This window comes from Bombyx mori, chromosome 6 (genome assembly GCF_030269925.1).
Source record: "Bombyx mori chromosome 6, ASM3026992v2".
NCBI lineage: Eukaryota > Metazoa > Arthropoda > Insecta > Lepidoptera > Bombycidae > Bombyx > Bombyx mori.
In genome coordinates this window covers 13,197,583-13,212,463 of record NC_085112.1, presented here as the reverse complement: position 1 = coordinate 13,212,463, position 14,881 = coordinate 13,197,583, and the positions used below count along the sequence as shown (strand labels likewise).

General features: G+C 37.3%; 2 protein-coding genes across 3 annotated transcripts in view; one reads left to right on the top strand and one right to left on the bottom strand.

Annotated features, from left to right (window-relative positions):
• The window catches only part of LOC101745857 (CCR4-NOT transcription complex subunit 6), a 229,576-nt gene that overhangs the window by 84,896 nt on the left and 129,799 nt on the right, over nucleotides 1-14,881 (bottom strand). The gene's annotated exons all lie outside the window — the stretch shown is intronic.
• Nucleotides 6,793-10,396, top strand: LOC105843009 (uncharacterized). Its single transcript, XM_012697838.4, has 3 exons — nucleotides 6,793-7,118; nucleotides 8,174-8,268; nucleotides 9,421-10,396. Exons 1-3 carry the CDS (start codon nucleotides 6,860-6,862, stop codon nucleotides 9,871-9,873), a joined length of 807 nt encoding a protein of 268 aa, XP_012553292.2. The 5' UTR covers nucleotides 6,793-6,859; the 3' UTR covers nucleotides 9,874-10,396.

Here is a 14,881-nt window from a genome sequence, read left to right as displayed (position 1 = left end):
TTTTTTACCGAACTATATCAATAAAAAAATCCATCACCAAATTAAACAGATCTATGACTAAGCACACTCTAATCGTAAGGATCCCGGCAGCCGTTCGTGCGCCTTCAGATATCTATCTATCTTGATGTATCATTACATTACACACGGAAGATCTTTATCGCAGGAAGTGTAGTTTTTATATTTTGATAAACCGATAACTGACAAAAACCGATCCGATTCATAGATTCAGTGAGCACTGTGTTTTTAATTTCAATTAACACAAGGTCAAGTGTCTCTGTAACGAAAACGAAATACGACCGCATCGTTTGACCCGCACAATTTAAGAGTTGATAAATATCTGCGGTTTGAATGACTTCCCAAATCTCCTCACATGTTATAAATACATATGCACACATTTGGGTAAGATACGTGTATATAATTTAATGAAAATCATTTAATAAATTTTCTTTGCTTTGGACGAATTATAATTATGTGAACGAAAAGTGAAATTTTATCTAATTCAGTTAAGCAGCTTTTGGTAAATTGCTACCTCCACACGAACGATGCAAAAACTTACAAAATCTTAATTGCGCTCCCAAAAAGTGTTTGCGCAACCGAATAACGTTAATGTTTTTGTAGTTATGGATGTGAGAATATAAAAAAAAATAGTAATCAAATATTCTTGCTTCAACAAACAAACACGAGTATATTGGAAAGTTAATAATAAGTGATCGACCGAACGGCGCCGATGTGAGAAAGTTAAACCGCAAAATACGCCATTTCCGCTCTCAGCACTTACAAACAACAGCAGATAACATATGAATTTCAAGATTGTGACATTGATAATTCATATTATGAAATTGTTTACATTTTAAATGTACGTGTTCGGTTTTTTTTGGGAGCGTACTAATCTTAGCGATTAATAATAATGCTGATAAAACTATTATATATTAGTCTCGGTATGACGGCGCTAAGAGCCGCCGATGACAGGGGGATAGGAGGGTCGCCGCGACCACTACAGCAGACATCGGTTGTTCAGACCGACGATGTGAATTAAGTGTTAGCAAAGATTAAATAGAACTTTTCCCGTGGGGGACCAAGAAATATTGCGATAGTTTTTCTCGTGGTGAAACTATGCCAAGTAAGAAAGATTTTAGTGTGTGTCTTTTCGCCAAGTATGTACCATTCATTTGCCCCTAATCCAAGAGCCATTTCGACTTTTACGTCTGAAAACACTATCAATTGTGATCACTTACAAATCATATTTGCATCGTCGTTGTCAAAACAATAATAACTGTTATGTGTAAAAACGATAAGTACTTTTTTTCTTTTAATACAATAAATTGATTAACGAAACTAGTCGTAATGTCAAAATATTGAAATCTCCAAAAAGCACACAGAGCAGGTATTGTTTTGAGAACGATAGTGGCTCATAAAAATTAGCAAACAAAAGACATGACGAACGTTACAGAAATGGTGGCTATAGGACACTTCCAACGGGTCACTTTAGGCAGCATTAAACTTCCTGACACCAGCACAACAAAATAACAATTTTAACTTACGTATACAATATTCTGTTGAAACATTGGGAAATGCGCCCTTACCTGTAACAAAATAAGAGGCTTTATTAAACAAAAAAATAAACAAAAAACGTCTATTAACGTTGTAACTGCTATAAACCGATCGGTACGTACAAAGTGTTTTATCACACATCTTTGTGACAAAATACAACGTCGTTATCATGAGTATAATAAATTATAATACAAGTTTTTGTTTTGCTATCTAGAAAAATGTAACAAGAATGTATCGGTAAACATAAAATGTTTTATAATTTTGCAAGTCGTAGGACGGACACCTTGGGAGCCCACACGGGTAGGTAGGTAGGTACGTAGGTAGGTAGGTACCATCACCTCACCTATTTCTGTCGTGAATCCGTAACGCGTTCTGGTTTGAAGTTTGGGGCAGCCGTTATAGTTTCAATTTTTTTCCTACCTATGCTGATAGCCTTGAGAGGCTATTTCAGCTTCTCCTTGACGTGTAGGTGAGCTCACGTGGCTCTAACCGGGAGTGTTGCTAACACTGGCCCTAGCAGGAGCAGTGCTTCGGAGAATCTACCACCGGATCGGAATCGTGACCCACTGAGAAGATCCGGTGAGAAACTCAGTGGGCTGTGTCTATGGGTTAATTCACTCGTGGAGCCCTTCGTCGCAAGCGACGGGTTCGACGAGGACGGTGACCGGTGCTTGTGATACCTAAAAGCACCAGTTTTGATACTATGAACTTGAGTGTGCTCGATCACCCGTTTTTTTTATGATTGACAGTTTACTGGTGGCCCGAAGGCCTTTCCAGTTTCACCAGGACAGGCCTAAGCAGTATAAAATTCAATATAATAATAAGAAATATGAAATATATATGAAAATATTACAAAGAATAACATTTATAATGCTTAGTAACCTAAATGTGTATCTGCATCCAAATCATCGGTTTTAACACGTTTTGTTCGTTCCTTCGATAAGATAAGTTTTAACTTAGTGTTTGAAACTAGTTGTGTAACGATAATACCACATTGTTTTATAAACATATGTATGTAATCAACATTGGTGCGATTTCATTCGAGTAAATTCACAGCAGTTATGTAAAATTTACCGTAAGCCATCACAAATAACTATACTATACACAAACATATAACAATTATCCATTATCTAACAATCTTTCAACGTTCCACCCCTTGAGAAGTGAATTTATTATAATAAATTATTGTTTGAACACCTTATACATTTTTTCTTGGGTTATGCTCCACTGCTGGCTACAATTGAATATATAATATTAACATATTATATTGCTCGATACATATCCTCCTCTATTATGCGCGATATAACACATAGTTCGTATCGTGTAGTCAAAATAAGGAATGGATAACAAGAATCTTTCTTTTGTTTTGCAGGCATCGATATTGTTTCACTTATTATTGCTACATTGCGTTAAACCACATTCAACCAATAGGTAAAAAAAAAGGTTCAAAAGTGGGATAATAAGAAGCCTTACTATTTGGGAATGATTTTAAAATATTGATTATAGAAAATTTTTAAGTTATTTACTTTTTCTTTTCTCATTTTGCTTAGTTTCTATTCGAACTTTCTTTTTTTTAAGATAAACATAAATATTTTTATTAATTTATCAAATAAATCTTACAGTAATCGCATCTAAATATAAACGAAAACAAGTTATAATGATGTTATAATATGAAAACATTAAATGTTTATTTTATTCTAGTTTAGTTTATTTTTTTATTACTTTTTCTTTTCTCATTTTGCTTAGTTTCTATTCGAACTTTCTTTTTTTTAAGATAAACAAAAATATTTTTATTAATTTATCAAATAAATCTTACAGTAATCGCATACTAAATATAAACGAAACCAATTTATAAATATAATGATGTTATAATATTAAAACGCATTAAGTGTATTGAGGTTAACATAATAGAATGAACAATTCTTTTTTTGTGGAATGAATTGAACGGAGCCATTATTTGAAGACATCACCGATGACATCCTCATTATAAAGTTAGCGAACGAACGTAATGAATATTCATGAAAAATTCATTGAATTTGCATGAACAACTAACTGATAGAAGCAAAACGTTAGCTCGACGGGTTAGTACTCTGTTAATTGCACAAGACCGTCTTAGGAAGGAAAGACGACTGTGAAACTGAATAACTTGTTATTTTAACGTTATTATTATACATTTGTTACTTTTTTTTGTACTTTTTATTATTATCTCGTCACATGTGGATCGAAGCACTCAGGAATCACTCTAGGGATTATCATGTCAGGGTGAATCGGTAATGGAAAAACGATATCAGAAAACGTATTGCAGATAGCGAAGATGAATTCCATTGCGTAGGCAGGCCGTTGGGTGGTACAAAAGACATGAAAATGAAGGTGCCCTGTGGAAGCAGAGGTTCCAAAAGAGCTGACTTTGTTTTTTCGTGTTCAATGTGACGATTACGTTCATCCGTAGTTTATGTGATCGATAATTATTGAAAGTTTATGCAGTTTTGTTAAAGCTCCGGGTAGGGCTCTTCGCATTGTGTGGAGTTTTCCTAGGGTATTTTTTTTTATTGCATGGACGGATAGACAAGCTCATATATAATTTGGTTACACCGTTAAATTTGTTTTGTAATTTAAATTGGTACTATCACTTTAAAAAGTTCTAATGTAGTAAATAATACATTTTCATGTGGTTTTCAGTAGAGGGGTTCTAGAGTGGGGAACGTAACGTGGGACGCCCCCTGGTTAGGTGGTGCGATGACGATTGCCGGTAAGAGTTGGATGAGGAGGGCCGATGACCGGACTCGGTGGTGTGGATTGGGAGATGCCTATGTCCAGCAGTGGACGACCATGGGCTGATGATCATTATGATGATGATATGGTTTCAACTTTATATTTTAATAAAGGTTTAAAATTATAAAAGTCATTCTCATGGTTTTTTAACAATTAATAGAAATGAAAAACAAACTTTAAAAAAAAGTTTGTAGGTATTTAAGTTTTTTAACATTAATTTGTGTGTGTGTGTAAAAAAGTTTATTAGCTACAATTATTGGCAAAGAAGGTATACTACCATATTTTATGTATTTCCGAAGCTCGTAGGTTCCGTAATACGTAAATCACACACTCTTCCTAATTTTGAAACTATTAAAATAAAATTTGTTCATTTCCAATTTCGTTCTCACGTTTTTTTATTATTTTGTAATCGACAAAATTTACATTTAATGAAATCACGCATCATCTAGTCTAGTCTTTATAAAGCGAACAACTTTTAACGGATTTCCTGTGACCGACCATGTGACCACGAATTCAATTAACGATAATAATCTATAATGAAATTCCATATAGAAATTTCAACAAATAACATTAAATCGTAACTGTGTCGGTTCGCGTGAATATTTACACACATGTCCCGCAAACCTAGATAGAATCATTGCCGGGGTATAACTATTAGCAAATAAATAAATAAAACATAGCTGTTTGGTCTCTCTTGGTCCCGTCTCTCTTCTGTATTGTATATCACAGATATGCATTCGACGCGTGTGAACTTATGCTATGTACTCATAACTTGTAATAGATCTTTGTGAATAGTTGTAATTTGTGTTTTTTTTTTTTCATATTAATTTATTTTGTTACTAATTTTCTACTTTTTTATATTTTTATTGCATAGATGGGATGGGACGAAATCACAGCTTATCTGGTGTTAAGTGGTTAGCGGAGCTCATAGACATCTATAACGTAAATGCCGCCCCCCATCTTGAGATATGAGTTTTAAGGTCTCAGTATAGTTACAACGGCTGCCACACTCTTCAAACCGAAACGCATTACTACTTCACGGCAGAAATAGGCAGGGTGGTGGTACCTACCCGTGCGGACTCTCAAGAGGTCCTACCACCAGTAATTATTCAAATTATAATTTTGCGGGTTTGATTTTTATTCCTTCACCATTGGAAGTCAATCGTGTACATTTGTTGAGTACGTATTTCATTAGAAAAATTAGTACCCGCCTGCGGGATTCGAACACCGGTGCATCGCTCAACACGAATGCACCGGACGTCTTATCCCTTAGGCCACGAGGACTTCGAATTGTTTTACGGAAACGCATACTCTTTAGATGTGGATATGTGGTCTTTTATGTTTCTACGACGACTTTCCTCAATTTTTATTGTTATTTTATGGCAATCGTGTGGGCGAGATCAGGGCCCGCCTGTTGTTAAGGTGTGAATACCCTCATTCGAGGCGAAATATGAGATCGAAGCATAAATTATATTGTAACTGTCCCACCCTTCAAACTTACAGTACAAGACTGTTTAGTAGTTGAAAATACGCAAGACGCGTGCAAGCTTATCAATATCATTATGAAAATGTTATACATTTTGCTTTTTGATTTTTGTTTTAAAACGCCATTTTTTTTCAAGTCGCCCGTTAATACGCGTTAGCAAATTATTATTTTAAGAAAAAAACGGTACGGTACTATGTATTAGTCACATTATAGTCCCCGGCAATATTCACGAGGCTCGATGTAAATATTAACAAGAAGGAAGCAGTTATAAAGTTGTGTCTAGCAAACAAGACATTTTTGTTTTTGAGCAGCAATAGGCGACCAAAACTGGTTACTGTAAATAGATGTGAGGGTCAAATCGTATCGGATCATTCCTGGTGATTCCTGTTAAGTTGATTGCTTTAGATTGAATAATAAGACGGAAACGTGAACGGAATGATTTGAAGGGCTACCTTTGTAATATGACAGCAGTAACAAATTTCATAAAAAAATATTGTAATAATTCAAAACGCCACAAAATCATTAGCTTGATTGTGTAATGTGTATTATTCTCATAATAACAAAAACCTTAAATTGTTCAATTAGAAGAGAACCATAATCTAGAAACAAAAACTCGATATTTTATTTTAGCTTTCGGTCTTAATTGCCAATCAATATCTATAAATTGGTACTAATTTGGAATTTCATTCGGCCACAGGAGTGTGATTACTACATTGGACTTGTGTTGATTGTCAATATTAAAATACTAATGCAGCGCGTAATGCGACGTTGCCACGTTGTCACGAACATTATACATGCATATTCACCCGACTTGCTCACATACAGGCGTTACAGCAACCGAGCTGTGATCGAACCGTTGAAGATAGCACACGGAGCCGCAAGGCATCCCTCTCGCACTCCTTACTAAGCCACGAGTAAGTAAGAGACGAACATAACGAGCCAGCCCGTGAAACACGTTCAATAAGTTTGTTTATTACCCATCCAGACTGTCCTTGTTCAGTGTAGCGTTCGCGCGAACTTGGATTGACGCTATTTTTGTTGCACTTTAAAATGGCTCCTACATCTCCAGTAGATGAGTGGTCAAAAGCGGAGTGTTTGAAGCTCATTCAGGAATTTAAAGCCAATCCCGTATTGTGGGATGAAAAGAACCAATTGTATTTCCAGAAGAATCTGAAACCTGCGATTTGGGAAGAGATTGGCCAATCGCTGGACAAGAATGCGGAAGCGTGTAGACATAAAATGATGATTTTACTGTCATCGTTCCGAAGAGAAAAAGCAAAAATTAAACACAGTATGGGCGATGATGAAGGTAACTAACGAGCTATATCTGTTGAGGGGATATGAATAATTCTAATTTGTCTAATCGTTGTTTAGAAAATATGGTACAGCATTCCGTAGTGTGGTGTCCATAAGTGGTTTCCTATCTTACGCCTTAATTCGTAATTTTTTGATATATGTTAGGTATTGCAAACATAATTTGGTGCGAGGTTCTATGATTTCCCAATCCCACCACCAGCCAGGTTACACCTGCCGTGACCTATCGCGAAGCAGTCATTCGCCGTTTTCGTTCGACCCTTGAACACATACAAATCAACACAATCATTTTTATACAACAAATTGTTTTTAGCATAAATTCACAAAATTTTTGACTTCGCAATTCCGACTGGAAACCTTATGGCTGTTGTAAGTCACGTGAACAGTGACGCGGCAAGCAATAACGCAAACTGCTGCCGGTAAACGCTCTCTCTCACACTACAGCTTTTTTTTTATTGCCCTAGGAGGCAGACGAGCATACGGCCCACCTGATGGTGAGTGGTTACCGTCGCTCATGGACTTCAGCAATGCCAGGGGCAGAGCCAAGCCGCTGCCTACCGCTTAATACTCTCCACAAGCATCTTTGAAGAAGGACATGTATTCATAGTTTCTTAGATTACCTGGCAGGCAGAAAAGTCCCACCAAAATGATGTCTTTTTGAGAATTGAGAATCTTAATTTTCAGTTATAAATAAAAGTCTATTAAAATTTCAAACTGCAGTGGGAGATTCTGCGAAGCACTGCTCTTGCTAGGGCCAAGTGTTAGCAACACTCCTAGTTTGAGCCCCGTGAGATCACCTACACGCTAAGGAGAAGCTGAAATAGCCTCTCAAGGCTATCAGCATAGGTAGGAAAAGGAAAAAAAGGGTATTATTGAGAGATACGTGACAAGTTTTCAGCTTGCCTCAAATATCTATCCAAAAATTGATGCTAGCTCTCCAACTATTAACGATTAGGTAGTAAAAAAAGTGCATTCGTCTACCAAAATTAGAAGAATTAATAATTTATGCATATCAAATTGTAATACATAATTATTTCACATTTTTTCCAGATTCTTCTACTTGTAAATATAAAAGCAAATGGTTTGCCTTTAAAGAACTGAAGTTTTTAATGGATAAATCTATTGAAAGAAAACGCCTAGCTAAGGTTAGTTAAGATATAGTTATAATAGTCACAGTCGTTTAACTTGTGGCTTTCTCCTATAGATCAATCAACGAAGGATTAACAGTGTTAGTTACGTTTTCCCAATTTAGTATTTCATCATTTTATCCTACACAATGTCTGCGAAAAGGATTTCCAAACATATCTTTGAACTGGAAACCTTCGAAACGGATCTTTAAATATATTTCCCGTGTCTATTAATGACAGGGCTTTGTGCGTTCACTGTGCAGAAGAACACAATTATCAAAGGGCCGTTATTTAAGTAATGTTTAATAAGATTTAAACGAGGCGTTTTCATTAGTCAGTTAGGTTTAATTGTGCCCTTAGTTTTATTTTTTACTGCCTTTACTGCCTCGTAGACAAACGAGCATAAGACCCACCTGATGGTAAGTGGTTACCGTCACTCATGGACGTCAACAATGCCAGGGGCAGAGCCAAGCCGCTGCCTACCATTAAGTGCTCTCCGCAAGCCTCGTTTGAAGAAGGACATGTCATAGCCCTCGGGAAACACCGTGGAGGCGATTTTATTCCAAAGCCGGATGGTACGTGGCAAAAAAGATATTTTGAAACGCATTGTCGCTGAACGCAGCGGTTCCAGACAATAAGGATGAATTCTGCTCCGATGGCGGTAGGTGTGATGATAAAAAAGAGACGAGGGATCATCTCGAATAATTCATCATTCCCAATTATCAGAAAGATCAAGTTAAATCACTTAATAGACAAGAAAAGCTTTTGGCATCGATGCTACAAAAACTTTCGAGTATTCTTCTACTATTTCAAAGTATCACGGTTCGTACGTACATACCTACCTACATATATGGAACCATTCAACATTGAAATAAAAACTCTTCTGTATGGTTTCGCAACGAAGAACGTTCGGATTGGCGACTGCATGAAATCACGAATCTGTTAACGGATTGAATATAATTACATTTGTGTTTTGCATACGTTATCCTATTAAGCTATCTTCCCTCACCACCCGTCATTGGAGCAGAGTTCATATGCAGTTTCTTGAATCAATGAACCGACACTGTTAATCATAATTAAAAATGTTAATGTTACATTCGTGATTAGCCGTTACTTATTTATACACTACAGTTTTTTTTAAGTTAAAAAACCAAACTATTTTGTTTTTAGCGTACAGACGACAATGAACCAACTCCAAAGAAATCCATTAATAGTTCCTGTGCACATAGCTCGACCAACGGACAGGCCAGAACTGAGCAAACACCGTCAGGAGGGGTTCACAAAGAAATCGTTGATCAAACGCATATTAATAATAATACAAATTTAACGAATGCTGATGTGATAGTTCGGCGTCGAAATTCCACGGAGAGAGACGAAGAACTCAAATCCTTCACATCCTTCATTTACAACAAAATGAAACAATATCCGGACACAACAAAAAATGCAGTTCAACAGGAGATATGTCAAATTATATTTAAGGCTGATCAAAAATGTTACGACACCACGTCATATGAGAAAATCAAGTTCATTGATGATCCAGATAAATCTGATTACAGTCTAGAATTTCAAGACACTCCTACTGCAACAATAAAAATACAAAATGATTTTTTTGATAGCGAATAGTCACGTGCGCAACGTTAAATTTAACATACATGATATACTCTTGTTATAAAATATAAAATCTCATAATCAAAGGCTATATTTTCTTCCCAAAAAGATATTAAGCTCATCACTGCATAATTTTAAGGCTGTGGTCGTGCCACTTGCTCACAAAATTGCGGCTTGTCGCTTCGTCGTATATCGCTAAATGAATACGAATGACAACATTTTTGGTACCAAACTAATACCTGTGTTTTTATTATTTTGTTTCTGTCAATTCTAAATTACCAGTTAAATCCTAAAAAAAAATCACCCGAGCCTAGATACCTATTGTAAAAAAAAAAATTTGGAACATTTAATAAACGTATCCGACTGGGCATAGTGAAAATTATGTATGTATTTATAAATGTATTGAGTTTTAGACTTTTCGTTTTCAAACAAAAATAAATTTAATGGGGCCATAAACTGTCTGTGACCAAAACCATTCGTTCGAAACATTGTGAATATATATTAAAAAAATAAACTGTAACCAATGTCACACGTAAAATTCCTGTTAATTTTATGAGTGTGAGAGTGTGTGAGGATCAATGGATTTTTCTTATTCTTTCACGTAAAAGTCACTGGGGTTATAATGAAATCTCACAATGTATGCAGATTAGCACAGCATATAGGTATAATACTGTACGATCCAGCTACAGTAGATGATGCGCGAATAGTTTAAAGGAAATTAATCTTTTTCATAGAATTAGCGACAGTTACAGCAGAGCGGGACGAGAGTTCACGAATATACATAGCTCTGAATAGATTTGTTTGGATCCCATATTCTTTGAAAACCAATTCGCGATTATTAATTTTACTAACAATCTACCTAGTGACTACATAGGTACATAAATACGTAAAAAAAATTGGTGCCTGAGTTCGACACGTAATTGAAGATGTAACCCCAGATCGGCATGTTAATCGACAACAATAGGCATACAATTAGAATAATGAACTCCAAATGCTTGAAAAGAAACTACGAGAACGGAGAATGAAGCCTTTTAAAAGCTGCGAGATGTTTCATGTGATTTATAAGCGTGACAAACGAACTGACAATGCAACAACAACCTGTTCGGTTATATTTGTGGCCGTTATTGAAGCGAGTTTTATGAACTTTCAACGTTTTTAATGAAGTTTTTGTACGATTTTTCTGGACACGGGTCACATGGGCTTGGATCGGAAAACTTTACCGTTCGTTTCAAATGTAACCAACCACCATGTCATACCAGCTTCTTCCATTTGATTGCATAAGAAGAGGGCCGTTCGGATTGTCGATAATCCCATTCTCACGGATCGTTTGGAACCTCTGGGTCTGCGGAGGGATTTCGGTTCCCTCTGTATTTTGTACCGTATGTTCCATGGGAAGTGCTCTGAGAAATAATTCGAGGTGATACCATCATCTCGTTTTTGCCATCGCACCGCTCGCCACCGGAGTAGAATTCATCCGTACTATCTGAAGCCACTGCGGTCATCCACGGTCTTTTTTGCCGCGTACCATCCGGCTATGGAATGAGCTCCCCTCCATGGTGTTTCCCGAGCGCTATGACATGTCCTTCTTCAAACGAGGCTTGTGGAGAGTATTAAGCGGTAGGCAGCGGCTTCGCTCTGCCCCTGGCATTGCTGAAGTCCATGGGCGACGGTAATGCCGTATGCTCGTCTGCCTACAAGAGCAATAAAAAAAAATAAAAATAAAAAATAACTCTTGTGGTCAAAGCAGGCGGTGGCAATTTAAATCTCTACACAAAATCTTACTTATTTAAATCATGACAATGCAAAATTTACATTTAACTTGCACCTATTCAGAAAGCGTGTAAAAGAGTAGCGTGTTTATAAAAACCTTGACCCGATAGGGAAGCGACCGAGAAACCTCGCAGTAATTTCTAAGTAACTATTTGGATAGTGTTTCACAAGATACCTACCTGTCGACATTGTTGCATTCGCTACAACTGTGACGATTATCAAGTATGTGTAGGTACTCGTGCCGATGTATTTTCGGTAGTATTCGTGATATATTGCGGTAATTTGTTAGAGTTGATTTATTTAACGCGTAGCAGAAAACGTTCTCATAAATTATGTAAATATGTTTGCTTTTTGTCGTTCGTTGTCGCTTTCTACAACTTTTTATTAAACTTCGAATTACGAATATATTGCAAACGTAAATTATTACTGACATTAAAGCAGTTGCCATTACCAATTATTCGTAAAGATATAAAAGTTTTAGTCGAATGAATGCGAGTCGCCGAGTTTACCCCACTATAAGGGGCCCCGTTCGGATCTCAAGAATTTCCAGTCCCTTAATTACTTACCAGTCCCACATTTAACTTATTCGGGTCATTAAACAATTTGAACGGGACCGGGAGCATCGTTCTGTGAGTGGCTCTAGGTATGCGTTGCGTACCCACCCTGAAGCAGTCAGTCATACGGATAACTCATTCAAATTGGACGGGATTCATGTTGAAAGCGTTCTCTCTCTCTCTTTCTCTCTTTAAGAAATACGTTTAACAAGAATTTCGGCAGATTTGAATAACTGAGTTACTGATACTAAAGTTATTTTAGGTTCCTTTCCAATTTACACTAGCGACCTATTTATTCAGAAACTATTTACATAGGATATATGTATATATATTTTTTTGTGAATAATATATCGATACGAGCAGAGATCGGCCTTGATTTGTGGCGTAATAATATGTGGTCGGTAGTCGAGTTCGAATAAAGAAACGAGGTTACTTGGCTATTCACGTGTATCTTCTTCAAAAAATCCGTTGATCCAACGACATTGTAATTTTACGATTTCTGGTTTGTATAATTTTATTTGTACCCATTAAATTAGTTGATTTTTTTTTATTGCCTAGATATGTGGACGAGCTCACAGCCCACCTGGTGTTAAGTGGTTACTGGAACCCATAGACATCTACAACGCAAATGCGCCACACACCCTGAGACATAAGTTCTAAGGTCTCAGTATAGTTACAACGGCTGCCGCACCCTTCAAACCGAAACGCATTACCTACTGATTCACGGCAGAAATAGGCGGGGTGGTGTGGTACCTACCCGTGCGGACTCACAAGAGGTCCTAACACCAGTAATTGAACGATTGTCAAGTACGTATTTCATTAGAAAAATTGGTACCCGCCTGCGGGATTCGAACACCGTTGCATCGCTCAACACGAATGCACCGGACGTCTTATCCTTTAAGCCACTACGACTTCGACATAAACCAGTATCATAAAAGCTTGTTCTAAGCAATTATGAAAGTCAAACATTAGGTCAACAATTTTCATTACTAATTACTTCATAAAAAAAAACAAAAAAAGAAAAAAACGTGTAATTGACCGACTATTTAATTTACGAAACCAGAGCAATTACGTGCTAATAAAGAGAATTGCTCGTTGCGCATAAATACCACTTTAAATGTCGCTGTAATAGACAAGAGGTACCGAGTAGTAATATTTCCGTTGGGGGTCATATCTCGACGAAATCTACAACAATCCGGTCGGCGGCAGCAGCGGGACACACCCAGTCTCCGGGGTACGAACGAACCGTCAACGCGCACGATATTCATTAAACTCACAAACAACCATTACTCGTAAATGTCACGACGTATACGAGAAGAGTATGCGACGTAATGAAAAAAAAAAAAAAAAACGAGGCTTAACATCCGAGTAATGTTGTTTATCGTGAAGTCGCCCACGCACGATACCATCGCGCGACCGTTCTCACAATGGGCTCAGAAATTGGGCCTTTACAACCACGTATTTTACATTGAAGCAATTTGTTTTAGGTTCTTAATCTTAAAGAGCGATGTAATCGCGAAAAAGAACTGTTTATATAACGAATCGTCGGGACTAAATTAGACTCTCAGACTTTTGAGCTCCTCTATAATAGGTTCAATAGTTCATTTGCTTTAAGATTAAAAGCGGCTCAGTGAATACAAAATGCGTAACTATAATTAATGAAATGCCATATAGGATAATACCGCACTTTGCAAGACTCCCCCGAATGCTTAATTGTCCTCATTCTATCATCGTGTCACGCTTTAGTATCTCTCATCATTATAACTAAAACGTCAGGTCTTAATAGGATAATTTGTCGTTATTATTTTTATGACGACGTACGATAGGCGGAGCGGAGTCGTCTATCATAATTTATGAGTCAGCACTATGTGTTGTTTGTACAATGTCGGACAATAGTCATTTAGCTCACGGACCATAAACCTTTAGCGCGAGACGTTCCGTTGACGAATGGAATGAATTTGAATAGCGCTTCGGTCGGGTGATGTGACAATTTCATTGCACTTTAGTCGTCACTCGAGCCAGACCGGGCTATTCAATCTAACATGGAGCGATTAACGCGGCAGAGATTCACGCGGCCGGTATTAAGGCCAAAAGGGATTACGTTAACGAGCTCATAATAGGATTACGTTCAGTACGTGGCCCAGTTTAGACGGCGCACCGTTATACTAAACCCACGCCAGCGCACTATGACAGTATAATGATTGTGTGTTCGATATTCTACCTGCATATTGGCACACGTTACTAGTTGTCCGGATACCTATCACTCTCGTTATAATTAGAATTGTCCGAGTCGTGACTTACTAGCTAGACAGTACAGCAGGCGTTTATCAATATCGGTGTAACATCACAAGGCGATAGCTTCGAACAATTGTTATGACAAATTGTGAATTACAACAATTAACGATGCACATCACGCTGTGTGTCTGAATGTACCGAATCATGGTGCGCATACCGTTTCACTATGGGCCGTGACTCACGAATAAGAGCTCCGTCGAGATCGTAATTAACGTTGGAACTATATCGTGTACACCCACACATCCCTAACCGTTGCTAGGATAGAACAACAAAAGCATCGCGAGACCCGTTAATTTAATCACAACGATTAATCGAGGTCAATCATCAACTATGACCTGAAGTAGTCCAGTGCAAAGTCTAAGAACACAATAATAGTGCTGCGTAAGTGATCTGACGCAGCGTAT